Here is a 13,596-nt window from a genome sequence, read left to right as displayed (position 1 = left end):
ATTCAATATTCACTGTGAAACTAAAATCAGCCCAAAATCAAGAATAGCCCAAATCTAAAAATACCATATTTAGACCAATAAGCAACTAGGCCAAGAAAACATGTCACAGTCTAAATCCATTTATGGCCCAAATTAAACCCTGAAATTAATTTACAAAAGAGAAAATTATAATTTGTTGATAATATAATCTTCATCATTTATAGATTAATATATACTGTGATTATTTATTATATTTAAAGTATGTATTGTTCAATGCATTATAAAATGTTATATTAATTTATAATGATTAATTTAGTACATTAAAATGTACATTTATTCATTGTCTATATCGAAATGTGAATTATGATCTACAATATAATTTGTCATTTAAATGAAAGTTGGAAAGTGGGATTAAGAAACCTCAAGTCTAGGCTCAACCCAAATTTTGATTACCTCATGGACTATTATTACATTATAAGAGTGACATTACAATAGAATATTTAATTGTGGTGTAGTTAGTCCCGGTCGAAAAAGTTATATCCATGAATAGTTTTTTGATAGAATTATATTAATGAAGTTAAGAAAACAAGAGGAAGGAAGTTGAATAGTGTAAGCACGTAGTTAGATTCTGAAACAATTATTGAAGCTAAGGGCACGTGTAAAGAGGAGCGGTGGACTATATATGAAGGAGATCGAGGAATCTCTTCTTTTGTTGGAGTGTAAGAATTAAAGATGTTTGGATGCAATGGGTGAAGCATAAATAAGTACGACACATAATTGATCAATACGAATCAGGCTAATGAATAAGTAAAAGTTGTTTTGAAAAGCACCTTAAAGAATGGAGACGAGTGTGTGGATTTCATTGCCATGTTAAAGTTGCTAATGTGATATTTATCATGATTTTTATATGATTTGGATTACGATGTAATCGAGTTAAAAGTCGAGTTAAATTTGAATAGTTAATTTATTACTTAAATTATTTGAACTTGATTCGATTATAATTGGATCAAATTTGAATCCTGCTTAGGACACTTCGTAGCCTGATAAAAAAATTAAATATTTATCGAATTAAACCTGAATAACTCATGAGTAGTTTGACTCATTTACATCCTTAGGCTTGTTAGGAATATAGATTGTACTTAGTCTTTAGCTCATTCTTCTGGGTTTGTTATTATTATTCAATAGTTATTAACATCAATTTTTTGCGAGAACTACGGGTGTATTGCTCTCCTGTTATACTCTGTGATAATCTCAGTGCTACATATGTTTGTAACAATCCCCTGTTCCATTCTAGAATGAAACATCTTGCACTTGACTATTTCTTTGTTCATGAGTTGGCGACTATCGGGGCTTTAGTTGTTCGTCATCTTTCTTCTAAAGAGCAGCTTGTTGATATCCTCACAAAGCTGTTAAAATGTGCACTCTTTGAACATTTTCAGTCCAAGATTGAAGTCCTCAACGAATCTTTCATCTAGCGAGAACATGTTAGGAAGGTAGGAGATGAACTTGACTAAATTATAGATAGTGCTTGTGAACTTTTTTAAATTAAGATGTATTAAAAAGTTACAATTATATTATTAAAAAAATATTTCGAATATATAATCTCAGTTGGTGCCACCAAATGACCAAATGAGAGGGTGGCACGTAATAATAAGAGTTGATGAGTTGAAACTTGAAGTAGGAGAGGGTGGGACCCAGTCAAAGTACGTATAAGCGCGTCCGAGTTCTTCGGATGTGGGGGCCATCGTCACCACCCACGGAAACCGCGCGAAAATACATCGCCGGCGGTTAACAGTTAACCCGACACTCTCAAAAACTAATGCTCTTTTTATGTGTTGGGCTCAAATAAAATTTATTTATTAAAAAAATAATAATAAATATTTCTACGTATCATAAATAAAAAATATATAGAAATTCAGGGAAAAAAATGTTGAGCGTGAATGGAAATGCAAAAATCAGAAAAGAGTGGAAAAATCTCGGAAAGAACAGAGCTTGGTGTGGGGTGGTGGTGGCTGAGGTGTTGGGGGTGGTAGAGAGAGAAAGTGGAAGGGCAAAAAACAACCTTTTTAGAAAGGGAAAACAAGAGAGAGAAAGCTTTTCCACCCTCTTCTTCCCCACTTTCAGAGGGTCGAAGAAGAGAAGGTTCTCTGGGATCATCCTGAAAAAGGGCAGTCAAGAGCAAAACCAGAAAAAGAAAAAAAAAAAAAAAGTTACCCAAAAAAAAAAACACAAACATTTGATCATTTCTCACGTTAATTCATTTCTTCCCAATTGTTTTCCGACATTATACGATTGAATTTTTCTTCAGCTGCCTTCCGGGGCCCACCAATTTTTCCATACACCCATCGCCATTTTCAATAATTGTGGAAACTTTTCGTCCTCGGCAACAAGAAAGCAGCAAAAAGAACAATTCATCTTATAATCATTCGTTGACTGCCCTTTCATCCTCCTTTTGGGTTAGTTAATTATTTCAATCCCCTTATATTATAGATTGCTTGTGAATATGGTTATTCTGATATTCCATGCACTTTTCTTTTGATTAGCTTGTGAAACAATGCTCTCATTTATTTCTTGTTATGAAGCAATGCTTGGCAAGTTTGAGCCTTTTCTGAACAAATTTGCAGCTAAAGATTGCATCTTGGAGAAATTTTAATGATTCGTCGACCCTTGTTTGTTGGATTGCTGGAGACAACGCAGGTAGAATAGGCTAAAAATAGAAATCCGGAACAATGAGAGGCCCTGATTCGATGGATGGGTTGGAAAGCGCTGATGTTTTTGGTTTTGATTGTAATTTAGTATGTGCTTTGTAGGAAATTTAAGGAAAGTTGTATCTATCTATAAATGCGTTTAGTGTTTGAGTTTGTCATATTTGGTGTTCTCTAAAATTAAGTGTGATTGTGTCCGAGTAACAAATTGTTGCTCGGAGGGTCATTTTGTTGATAAAGAGAGAGACGAAAGAAAGCTGGCAATTCTGTGTAGAGTCCTAGCTGTTGGCAGAGATTATCGCTGCCTCAATCACAGCTTTGTATGGTTTGGAAAGCAATGGGGGTTAGATTGACTGCATATGGAGGAATTCAGTTTTTGTATCTCGCCCTTTTGATTCTCGCTTTGGACATTCACGGGTGTTGCTCTCTTAATTCTGAAGGTGAAGATTGAAGAATCGTGATTTTTTTGTAGTTCGGTCTTGGTTATACTTTTTGTGCTTTTAACCGAGCTTAATTGACCATAATCAGGATTGGCGTTGTTGAAATTTCAAGAAAGAGTGGTTTATGATCCATATGAAATTTTCTTAAACTGGAATAGTGATGATTGTGATCCTTGTTTGTGGACTGGCGTTCATTGTTTTGATGGTAAAGTGGAAATGCTGTAAGTCCCTCTTGCTTTTACTTGGTGTTTTTCGTTAGGAGTTTGTTTCGGTGGGTTTAGTGTTTAGGTCTTATCTCGATAGAACAATGTGGCCGAGTGGTGAACTAATACGAAATGGTTTCTTGTATTGATGTATTTGCCTCCCTTTTGTATAGGGATCTTAGTGGATACGATCTAAAAGGAACATTGGCACCGGAGCTTGGAAATCTTCCCCATTTGAAATCGCTGTAAGTAGTCTTACTTTGCTATTCAAGTTAATGTTTTGAGGTTGTTTGCTTATGTTCGTGTAATAGTTAGAAGAGCTTGTGTGGAGGTCGCATTGCGAGATATATATTTACATGCTCTGTTTCTTTGCGTTTTCTTTTGTGAATCTTAAGAATCTATTCCTTTGTGCTGTCTAATTGCATCGTTAGTGAGCTCTCGAACAACCATTTTTCTGGCGTTGTTCCTCGAGAAATCGGACAACTCGAAATGCTAGAGGTGCTGGATCTAAGGGATAATCGTTTGAATGGAAGAATTCCGGCAGAAATTGGTGGCCTACATTTACTAAGAAGCTTGTGAGACATTCTGTCACTATGGAATTCTCGTGCAGCAGAAGCAAAAAATTTGAGCTTCTGAACATCGTTTTCACTTTTCCTCAGGTTGCTTTGTAACAATGACTTCGAAGGAAACGTTCCTTTGGAGATTGGGCAGCTCGAGTTGCTGACAGACTTGCAGTATGACACGAACCTCATCTCTACGACAGACTTGCAGTTTGACACGAACCTCATCTCTGCAGGAACTGGCTTCATACATAGAAAACTCGGGGGCTGGTAAGGGCTATTAACTTTTTAATGCTGTAATTTATTTGTGTGTTGATACATAGTAAAGTCACTGGAGACGGGATTTTCTCGAATAAGACAGCATGAGCACGTTTTTTCATCTTGTTCGACTTGAGTCTTAGTAAGAAAAAATGGTTCCCTCTAGTAACATTGTTATGCTTTTACTGCAAATCATGCATTTTTGAGTGGAATATTTGCTCTGGTAATTTGATGCAAGCTTTGGGCAGCATCTGTCATTCCAGTTGGAGGCCGTTGAAGAAAATGGGTTTCTACCTAGCGCCTATAAAAGGGATACTAGTCCGTTATCTCAATCTCGTTTCCATGTGAGTAAAATGCTAAAATGTTTGTTAGGCTGCCATGTCTCGTTCAATTGATGCTCCTTCTGAAACGTGTTCTCATTCCAATACAGATTGAATTTCGGGAAGGGCTTTTTGCACGGGAATTATAACTACAGCTTCGAACACCAGTCAAGTGAGACAAAACGCTACTCTAAATTAACTTTCATTGAAGTGCATACCTTTTTTTAGCACTCTAAAGGGTCCGTCGACTCTTGCTCTTAGCAGCTTTGTCTCGTCTCCATGCCATCACACGACGTAAGTTAGCTGAGCAGTCAAATAACCTAGCTGCTGCTCCCGCAAATGGCGGGGCACCATTGGGCAATATTTCTCCCCAGCCATTCAGCAGAAGTAGCGGGTCATTTCCTGCTGTAATTGGGGCAAAGGCGAAACCTCCTCAATCACCACCGCCTTCTGGAGATTCAAAGCAGCATAGTAAATCAAATCCACAGCAAACCGACAACCAAGATTCTGGACTTTCATGGAAGTATTTAGTGGCCATTTTATGCGGAGTTTTCTTGCTTATTATTGCTTTGGTGATCATCTGTATCTGCAGATGCAGAGCAGCCAGAACCATTGGCCCGTGGAAGACGGGATTGAGTGGTCAGTTGCAGAAAGCATTCGTTACAGGTGATTATAAGTGACAATCACGAGAAAGCAGAATCTAGATTTGAACGAAATTTTGATTCATGTAGCAATTTTTTTTTTTTCCAGGTGTCCCTAAGCTGAACAGACCCGAGCTAGAAGCAGCATGTGAAGATTTTAGCAACATCATAAGAACAAACGAGGTTACCACTGTTTACAAGGGAACTTTATCTAGTGGAGTCGAGATTGCAGTTGTTTCTACTTCTATACATGCTCTAAAAGATTGGTCCAAGTGTTCAGAATTGACCTTCAGGAAGAAGGTTAGACGACAAAGTAATCCAGTGTTTTGTCACTTTTCCCGTTAGAAAAAAACTCTATTTACTTATTTGCAATTTGACAGATTGACACTCTTTCAAGAATTAACCACAAGAATTTCCTTAACCTCATCGGTTACTGTGAGGAGGAGGAACCTTTTACTAGGATGATGGTATTTGAGTACGCTCCAAACGGAACTCTTTCTGAGCATCTCCAAGGTAAATCCTAGCTACTCACGCAAATTTGCATCTCCAAACATTTTTTTCAAGAAAGCGCGCAGTTTTACAACATCTAATTTCATTGTGACTTCAGATCAAGAACTCGAACATCTTGACTGGAGTGCAAGGATGAGAATTGTAATGGGAGTAGCGTATTGTCTACAGTACATGCACAATCTGAATCCGCCTTTGTCTCATTCCAACATGACTTCAGATAACATATTTTTGACAGATGATTATGCTGCTAAGGTTCACATCTATCCTTTGTAAATGTTATTGATAAATTTGACACACAACTTTGTATAAAACATCTAATTTAAGCGATTGTTTCTTCACAGATTGGAGAGATCACCTTCTGGAAAGAATTCACAGACAAGACAAAGTTAGGGGAAAACGAGGAGCATTCTGAGCTGCCACCACTTGCAGAACCGGAAACAAATATCTACAGCTTTGGACTTATGTTACTCGAAATAATTTCGGGAAAGCTACCTTACTCAGAAGAGCAAGGCCCTATTCTGAACTGGGTAAGTCTCAATTGTATTAGTATCCCGCTTTCTTTTCTCTTCGGTGAAAGTTCGACTAGTTTTGCAAGTTTAATTTAGCCCCCTTTAGAAGCTTTCTTAACAAGACTGTGGGTTTGTATAGGCTACACCTTTTCTGAACGACAAACAGAACACCGACAAATTGATTGATCCAACACTGAAGTCCTACAAGGATAACGAGCTAGCAGTCATCTGCGAGGTAATCCAACAATGCGTTCAGCAAGACACGAGGAAAAGACCAACGATCAACGAAGTCAATTCAAAGCTGAGGGAAGTCCTTGGTATCTCGCCCGAGGCTGCTGTTCCGAGGCTGTCTCCGCTCTGGTGGGCTGAACTCGAGATCCTATCTGCGGAGGCACCATAATCGGCATACCGGCCTATTTTAAGAGGAAGGATTGGTTTTATTATGTATAAATACTCCATAATCCTGTGCAGTACTTCAGCTAAACCTCACATATATTTTGTACTAGTTGTTCTCTCCATCTGCCTTTGTAATGGGTTTCTAGTACTGTTTCATTCTTTGTTTCACTTTTATTTTTTCACCTTTTTTTTTTCTTTGGATTGAAGTGCTTTGCTACTTTCGTGAATGTCAATGTAAAGTAAAATATTTACCAAAAAAAAAAAAGAGAAAAGAAAAGAAAAAAGAAAAGATGATTTGAAGAGTGTCGAGTGTTTGTAACTACCTAAGCTCCATCCTAGTTGTCTCTAGCTTCTTAGGTTCTACAGAGTGGTATTTGCAGATTTTGTGAAATTTTTATTGGAATGGAATGGAATAGAAGGGAATTGAGTATCGTGTCTGTAACTCTGCTAAATTCTTATCTTTTTCTAAAGTAATAGACCTTGTTATTACATAGAAGGTTTCATAGTTAAAAAAATATGTTTCTTTGAGTCAAAAGTTAACTAGGGCTAAGACAAAGCCTGACGCGCCGCTGCACGCGCCTGACAAGTAAGAGGGAGGGAAAAAAAATTAAAACCAATTTAATTTAAGAAAAAAAAAAACAAAAAAGTAAGATTGTCAGCCGTGCCTGACGCGCCCGCTGGGCGCAATTGGGTGGCACAATTGTTCTTGAAATTCATAAAAGCATGTTACTGTACGAAGAACCCTTCTTTTGTAGACTGATTTTTTTTCTCTCACATTGTTTCTCTCACTTCCAACTAAGCAACTCTTGTACTATAAACTCTCAAATATCTATTGTTACGGATGCTCTAACGATATAATTCAATCATAATAAAGTTATCAATAAATTCGATCAGATTGCTTTTGGTCAGGGACAACTTCAATCATTGATGGCCAATAAAATACAAAATTTTAAAGCTTTGGACGATTGCATTAGAAATTAGATACATAAGTTGGGCAGTTACGTTGGGAGTTGGGAATTTCATCTTTATTGCGCATGTTTGCTGTTACACATTAAAAAGGCCGGATCGGGCCTTTCATAATGTCTTCAAAGCCACCATGCCATTGTTTTAGAAGTATGCGAAAGATCTTGTGGTCTAGCGGCATAGTTGTGGCTCTCCCAAGTGAGAGATCACATGTTTGATCTTTAGTAGAACGTTGACTCTTTGTGTTTCAGTAAGTTAAAAAAAAAACGTTGTATGAACAGAAGTGTGTATAATGTATTTTTGATTTTTTTAAAGAATTAATTAATTTTGTTATTGAGTTTTGCTTTCGTTTCTTCCTTCATTTCAACTTACTGTATTCTTGATTTTTTAAAGAATTAATTAATTTTGTTAATGAGTTTTGCTTTTGTTTCTTCTTTCATTTCAACTTTTTCAAACAATTAATTTGATAATTTTGACTCCTTTTAAATAATCTATTGGTATTCTTCGTTTGAACCGATCAGCAATATATGAGACAACTTAGACTGATTTACCTATTTATGTCCCATTGTTGTTTACGGTTACGGCGACACTGTTGGCAATTATCAAATTTCTGACCACTTTTCCGACCACCCACAAAAATGGTCTGAAAAAAATGACACTTTTTTATTTTGTCGTTGAAAATTGGTTGATTTTCAGCGGCGCAAGGCTAGAGTTTGACCCTTGGACTCCTTAGATGGGAGATTATGCTCCCCAAGTTGATGGAAGTGTGAAAATGAATCCCTTGTGCACACAGCGACAGGAACTGACTGGGAAACTGTTTAAATGACTTGCGATTTACCTCTTTCAACGATTCTTAAGCAAGGTTCTGGAGGTTAGGATATATATTAAAAAACATGTAAACCTTACAAAATACAATACACGATGTCTTGTCTTGTATGAACTATGAATCAATTGTTTTTTTTTTTAAAACATTGTGCGGTATAGAGGCCCTGTTTCTCTGTGAACCATTGGGCTCCAGCTAGTACAAGCATGCAGCCACCACACTATAGAAGAGCTGCATAATTTGCCACTTGGCAAGACACTATTGAAACAAGTCACATGCAAATGTGGTCCCAACACGTGATGCGGTGCACCGAACCACCCATCTAGCCCACCATTATATTATTTTCATAAGTTTTAATTTGTTGAATACATATATGGTGCATGGTACGTGGTCTTCCAGTCATGGATGTGTACATGCATTCAATTCTTGGCTTCTCATCTTGCCCTAGCCAGGCCACAACAAAAAAGATTGGGACCATGATATGATAATGTTTCTTGGCTGATACGCTATTTTTCCTACATGCCAACCTCATAGTTCGATCTCATTGTAACATTGAGACATTCCCATCAGATGGCTATTATTTAGTGTGTTGCCATTGACACAAACAACATGTACAAACGTGACATTGATATTCTACCTAAAAAGTTTTTAAAATTGAATCATTACGTGTCGCGCTTATTGTGGTTATTATTATTATTATTAACTTACGTCATTTTATTTGGAGAGTACGTAAGTTTGACCTAAATAGAATAATTGATGAAAAAATAATTTAATGTTGATCAATTGAATCGTGTAGTTGTGTTGAATTAACCTTGACTCGTTATCATTTGGGTTTCTCAACTTTGATCGACCTAAGCTTGCTACTATCTTAAGATGCACAAAGTACATTGTAACCACCCTATATATAGTATTCTCACTTGTGTCTTCTACTAGGAAAACTTTGCATGCATGTACGTACCAGACACACCATTAGTGAGCGAATTATTTCATATTCATCTATAAATACGATGTTAATGTATCAAAAACTAAAAAATAAAAAAATCGACACATTGCTATATTAATAATACTATACTCTACTCCTAGCTCACCCCGAGTGACCAGAAGTTCATTTATTTCCTATTATTGATTTATTGGTTTACAATCCTATTTGTACGTGGATTATTTCCAAACTAAGTCCAATAGTTTATGTTGAGATTGTTAAATTAATTTACATAAGCATATAAAATTTTAACAAAAATATGATTATAACTCAGTAGTTTGGGATAGTTAGTGAGCGAATTACAAATGTACTACAAGTTGTGCAAATAGGAACTAGTTTCAAGTGATGAGAATACCGAATGTTCTACAGAAAAAAATATTTTGATCGAGTGAATTGAAAGTTTATTTCAATGTATATAATAAATGTAATTGTATTCATATATTAGATCAAGGATGAGAGTCTCCTCTCCTCAAAAAGATCAAGGATGAGAGCATTATAGCTACCACATGTATATCAAAATCATTAACTCATCAACAATAATATTCCCACTCAAATTGTCATATCTGGAACGCAACTCTTCTGTCAATCTGATTAAGTGTAAAAACCATGATTAGTAAACATAGAACATATATATATTTATTTGCACCAAACTAAAACCGGCCTCTATCTTCTAGGACAAGTGATGGCTGAGAAACAACATTAGACTCATTCTCTCTGGTTGTCTCACAATCCACTCTGCGCCTCTGATACTTCATTCGCCTTCCAAAACAAATCCTCCCTCGTGACACTGTGTAGGGGCGAGGACTTTCTCCCTCCGAGCCCCTGCAGGCCTGCATCGTCCTCCTCCTCCACCCTGCGTTAAATCCATTTTCCAGCCCCAAAAAATGGTCAATTATATTCAGTAAGGCCATATTCATCACCCCTCTGATTCGTTTGCCTGGGCTCGGATACCATGAACGCAAAAATGGAGAAGGGGGCGATGTTGATGCACAAGTACCAAATCGGGCGGTTTCTCGGCCAGGGGACCTTCGCCAAGGTGTATCACGCCCGGAACCTAAAATCCGGCGAGAATGTCGCCGTGAAGATGATTGACAAGGAGAAGGTGATGAAGGTGGGGTTGATCGATATGATCAAGCGGGAGATTTCGGTGATGAGGATGATCAAACACCCCAATGTCGTCCAGCTCCACGAGGTCATGGCGAGCAAGACGAAGATTTACTTCGTCATGGAATACGTCCGGGGCGGAGAGCTTTTCGACAAGGTGGCTAAGGGGCGGCTGAAGGAGGAAACCGCCCGGAAATACTTTCAGCAGCTAATCGCCGCCGTGGATTTCTGCCACAGCCGTGGAGTTTACCACCGCGATTTGAAGCCGGAGAATCTTTTGCTGGACGAGATGGGGAATCTTAAAGTGTCGGATTTCGGGCTGAGCGCCCTGGCCGAATCGCGTAGGCAGGACGGGCTCCTACACACCACGTGCGGGACGCCGGCCTACGTGGCGCCCGAGGTCATCACCAAGAGAGGCTACGACGGCGAGAAGGCCGACATTTGGTCCTGTGGGGTCATTCTTTTTGTCCTCCTCGCCGGTTATCTCCCATTCCAGGACGCAAATCTCATGCAAATGTACAGGAAAATTAGCAGAGGAGATTTCAAGTGTCCTAAATGGTTCCCGCCCGAGGCCAAGAAATTACTCTCAAGAATTCTTGACCCCAATCCCATCACAAGAATCTCCCTTTCTAAACTCATGGAAAATTCCTGGTTCCAAAAGGATTTCACCCAAATCCAAATCCAATCCCAACCCAAACCCATAACCCTCGACCCGGAATCCGAAGAATCTCCGAGAAGCGTTTTCGACATCATCGACGACCAGGCCGGATCCTCGTCCCAGAAACCGAAAAAAACAGAGAACATGAAACCCACGTGCCTGAACGCATTCGACATCATTTCTCTCTCCCCAAGCTTCGACCTTTCCGGTCTCTTCGACGTCGACACGAACAAAAAACCGGAGTCCCGATTCACGACCCAGCAGCCGGCTTCCACCATCGTCTCCAAGCTCGAGGAAATCGCAATGTCGGAGCACTTTCAGGTCCAGAAAAAAGACGGGATGGTGAAGCTTCAGGGGAACAAACAGGGGAGGAAAGGGCAGCTCGCCATTGACGCCGAGATCTTCGAGGTGACGCCGTCGTTTCACGTGGTGGAGGTGAAGAAAAGCTCCGGCGATACAATGGAGTACAGAAATTTCTGCGAACGGGAATTGAGACCGTCGCTCAAGGACATCGTATGGAAATGGGAAGGCAGTGAGCAGCCGCGTTAATTGGGATGATCGGAGAATTTTTAACGTTTCGAAACTGTTTTCAAATGAATCGAGATTAATAACAATTAAGCAGCGAGAAATTGGGTATTAATTGAGAGTTGCGATGTATATGTCTCTGGGATTGAAGAGATGCCTGTATTTAACTTCAACTCTACAGATTGAGGAAAGATGTGTTTCAAATTTAAGCTCCAACCACAACTTTTCATGCCAAAAGAAAGTTTCAGGATGAGTTAAAGGAGAACAAAGTTGTATATTTGTTGTATTCTTGAACTTCATTTGACATTTGCATATGAAATGAGCATAATTCTTGGTAAATTAGGATGTCGGTGGACAAAAAGATTAATATATCACTTAACGGAAACTGTCAGGTGATGGGATAGAGGATTCCATGAGGTGAAATTACTATAGAATATGTTTAATGGAAACTTTTATTTAATGGAAACTTCTTTTGTCCCAAAAGGTTGGGCATAGAGGATTTGAAAGGATATGAATCACAATAACTTTAGTCTAACTGTCTAGTTTGAATTTTGAACAAAAACTCTTTGGCAGAACTTAATTTGCCACATTTACTTTTTAAATTATGTTAGATTAGCATTTTCTCCAGGTTATTATCATGTAAATACCCATAATGCAGACATTGAATTTAAATAAAAATAATTTGATGACTTGTTTTGTTGACTCATTCAAACCCAAAGAAAACCGCTACTCCCTCCCTCCTCATCCTCATCACCATCATTGCGGCTACCATTTAGGCAACAAACAATTTTAAGCTATTTGATCACGATCCGCTTTGATATGTCATTAGAGCATAATTCACTTGGAGCTAAATAACTTTGGCGTTATTCTAGTTGTTGAATATATTTGGATGTATATAGCCAAACTATCAGCTCGACGCTGGAGTGAGACCCAATGGTAGTTCCCCAAATAAGTATTTTTATCATTAGACTATATATTCATTTTCTATTTATTAACAGACCAAACCTTTGAATATAATTCTTTATGTAATCTTATAGTCCAACCAAATAATGAAATAATATTCATATTTTATTTGTTGATTTTACGCTTAACGGTAGTTAACGATTGGCCAACACAACCATTTGGATAAACTTAAATGTAAAAAGGATAAGTAACAAGAACGCAAAAGAGAGCCTAAAGCAAGAAATTTTGCATAAATTGCCTTAAAATTTCGGACCCTTTATACACCCTGGGAGGGGTACTTATGCAGGAGAACTAAGAGCATCCTTAACAGGAGTTTTTTCTTGGATTATAGGATGAGTTGGAAGTGAGAGAGGGTGATATGGAAGAGAGAGGAGGGATGAGAGAAGAAATTATATTTGAGAAGAATTGGGTTATTTGTGGTCTCTAGAAAGAGAGAGAAAACATCTGCAAATCAATTTATTTCGCGTGATGGAAACGGAGGGCACAAAGGCGCCTAGGAAGCGCCTGTAATGCACGAGGGCGCGTAGAATCTTTTTTTAATTTATTTTTTAGATCTGACATCTTTTTGTTTGTTTTTTTTTTAAAAATTTTTTCTTCCTTATCTTTCACCTTCTCTCATAGTCATACCTGCAAAAACCCTTAAAAAATTACAACTGATATGGATACTCTAAGTACACAAAAGGAAATTGAATTCCTGAAAATAAGCCTACCAAACCAGGATCTCAAGCTTTAAAATACTTCCTAAAATACAATAGGAAAGCGGAGCATATTAGGTAACGAGTTTCTAAATCTGACTTTAGGCAAGATTTCTCAAATCTCGTGGATCCTTACTCCATTTATACTCTTGAGTCCTCCAAAAATCCCTAATATTTTGTTGTAACCAAGAGCTAGTGGTCCCGAGCAGTTCCCGAGAACACGAACCGACGACCACACCCAGGGAAAAAACTTAAAACAAATCTAATTTAAAAATAAAAAAATAAAAAAGTAAAGCTACTCTCCGGCGCGCCCGCATGGACGCTTCGCGCACAACACCTTTCTTTTCTTCGATTTTGATGCTGCC

The 13,596-nt window shown here is 38.1% G+C and overlaps 2 protein-coding genes across 6 annotated transcripts; both read left to right on the top strand.

Annotated features, from left to right (window-relative positions):
- The first annotated feature begins 1,920 nt into the window (after positions 1 to 1,920).
- LOC116033536 (protein MALE DISCOVERER 2-like) lies at positions 1,921 to 6,951 on the top strand. Of its 5 annotated transcripts, none has more exons than XM_031276285.1 (14): positions 1,921 to 2,435; positions 2,604 to 3,124; positions 3,213 to 3,345; positions 3,501 to 3,572; positions 3,759 to 3,902; positions 3,987 to 4,157; positions 4,409 to 4,489; positions 4,576 to 4,637; positions 4,727 to 5,131; positions 5,216 to 5,406; positions 5,487 to 5,619; positions 5,714 to 5,868; positions 5,958 to 6,143; positions 6,265 to 6,951. In XM_031276285.1, the coding sequence occupies exons 2-14, from the start codon at positions 3,007 to 3,009 to the stop codon at positions 6,523 to 6,525; spliced, it is 2,112 nt and encodes a 703-aa protein (XP_031132145.1). In that variant the 5' UTR covers positions 1,921 to 2,435; positions 2,604 to 3,006; the 3' UTR covers positions 6,526 to 6,951. The 5 variants fall into 5 exon arrangements, with proteins under 5 accessions (XP_031132145.1, XP_031132144.1, XP_031132141.1 ...); XM_031276284.1 differs by having other exon boundaries at positions 4,394 to 4,489; positions 4,730 to 5,131; XM_031276281.1 differs by having other exon boundaries at positions 4,394 to 4,489.
- A 3,000-nt stretch (positions 6,952 to 9,951) lies between these two features.
- Positions 9,952 to 11,964, top strand: LOC116032038 (CBL-interacting serine/threonine-protein kinase 20). The gene has a single exon (XM_031274425.1). It carries the CDS (start codon positions 10,239 to 10,241, stop codon positions 11,595 to 11,597), a length of 1,359 nt encoding a protein of 452 aa, XP_031130285.1. The 5' UTR covers positions 9,952 to 10,238; the 3' UTR covers positions 11,598 to 11,964.
- Positions 11,965 to 13,596: the final 1,632 nt, after the last annotated feature.

Source organism: Ipomoea triloba, chromosome 10, assembly GCF_003576645.1.
Source record: "Ipomoea triloba cultivar NCNSP0323 chromosome 10, ASM357664v1".
Lineage (NCBI taxonomy): Eukaryota > Viridiplantae > Streptophyta > Magnoliopsida > Solanales > Convolvulaceae > Ipomoea > Ipomoea triloba.
This window is presented reverse-complemented; position numbering and strand designations above follow the sequence as displayed.

Excerpts from the sequence above, each read along its gene's own strand:
- LOC116032038 (XM_031274425.1), top strand. The coding sequence starts at position 10,239 with ATGAACGCAAAAATGGAGAAGGGGGCGATGTTGATGCACAAGTACCAA.
- LOC116033536 (XM_031276281.1), top strand. The coding sequence starts at position 3,007 with ATGGTTTGGAAAGCAATGGGGGTTAGATTGACTGCATATGGAGGAATT. Across the intron at positions 4,638-4,726 it reads CAGCTTCGAACACCAGTCAA|CAGCTTTGTCTCGTCTCCAT; the intron begins GTGAGACAAAAC and ends TCTTGCTCTTAG. Across the intron at positions 5,132-5,215 it reads GCAGAAAGCATTCGTTACAG|GTGTCCCTAAGCTGAACAGA; the intron begins GTGATTATAAGT and ends TTTTTTTTCCAG.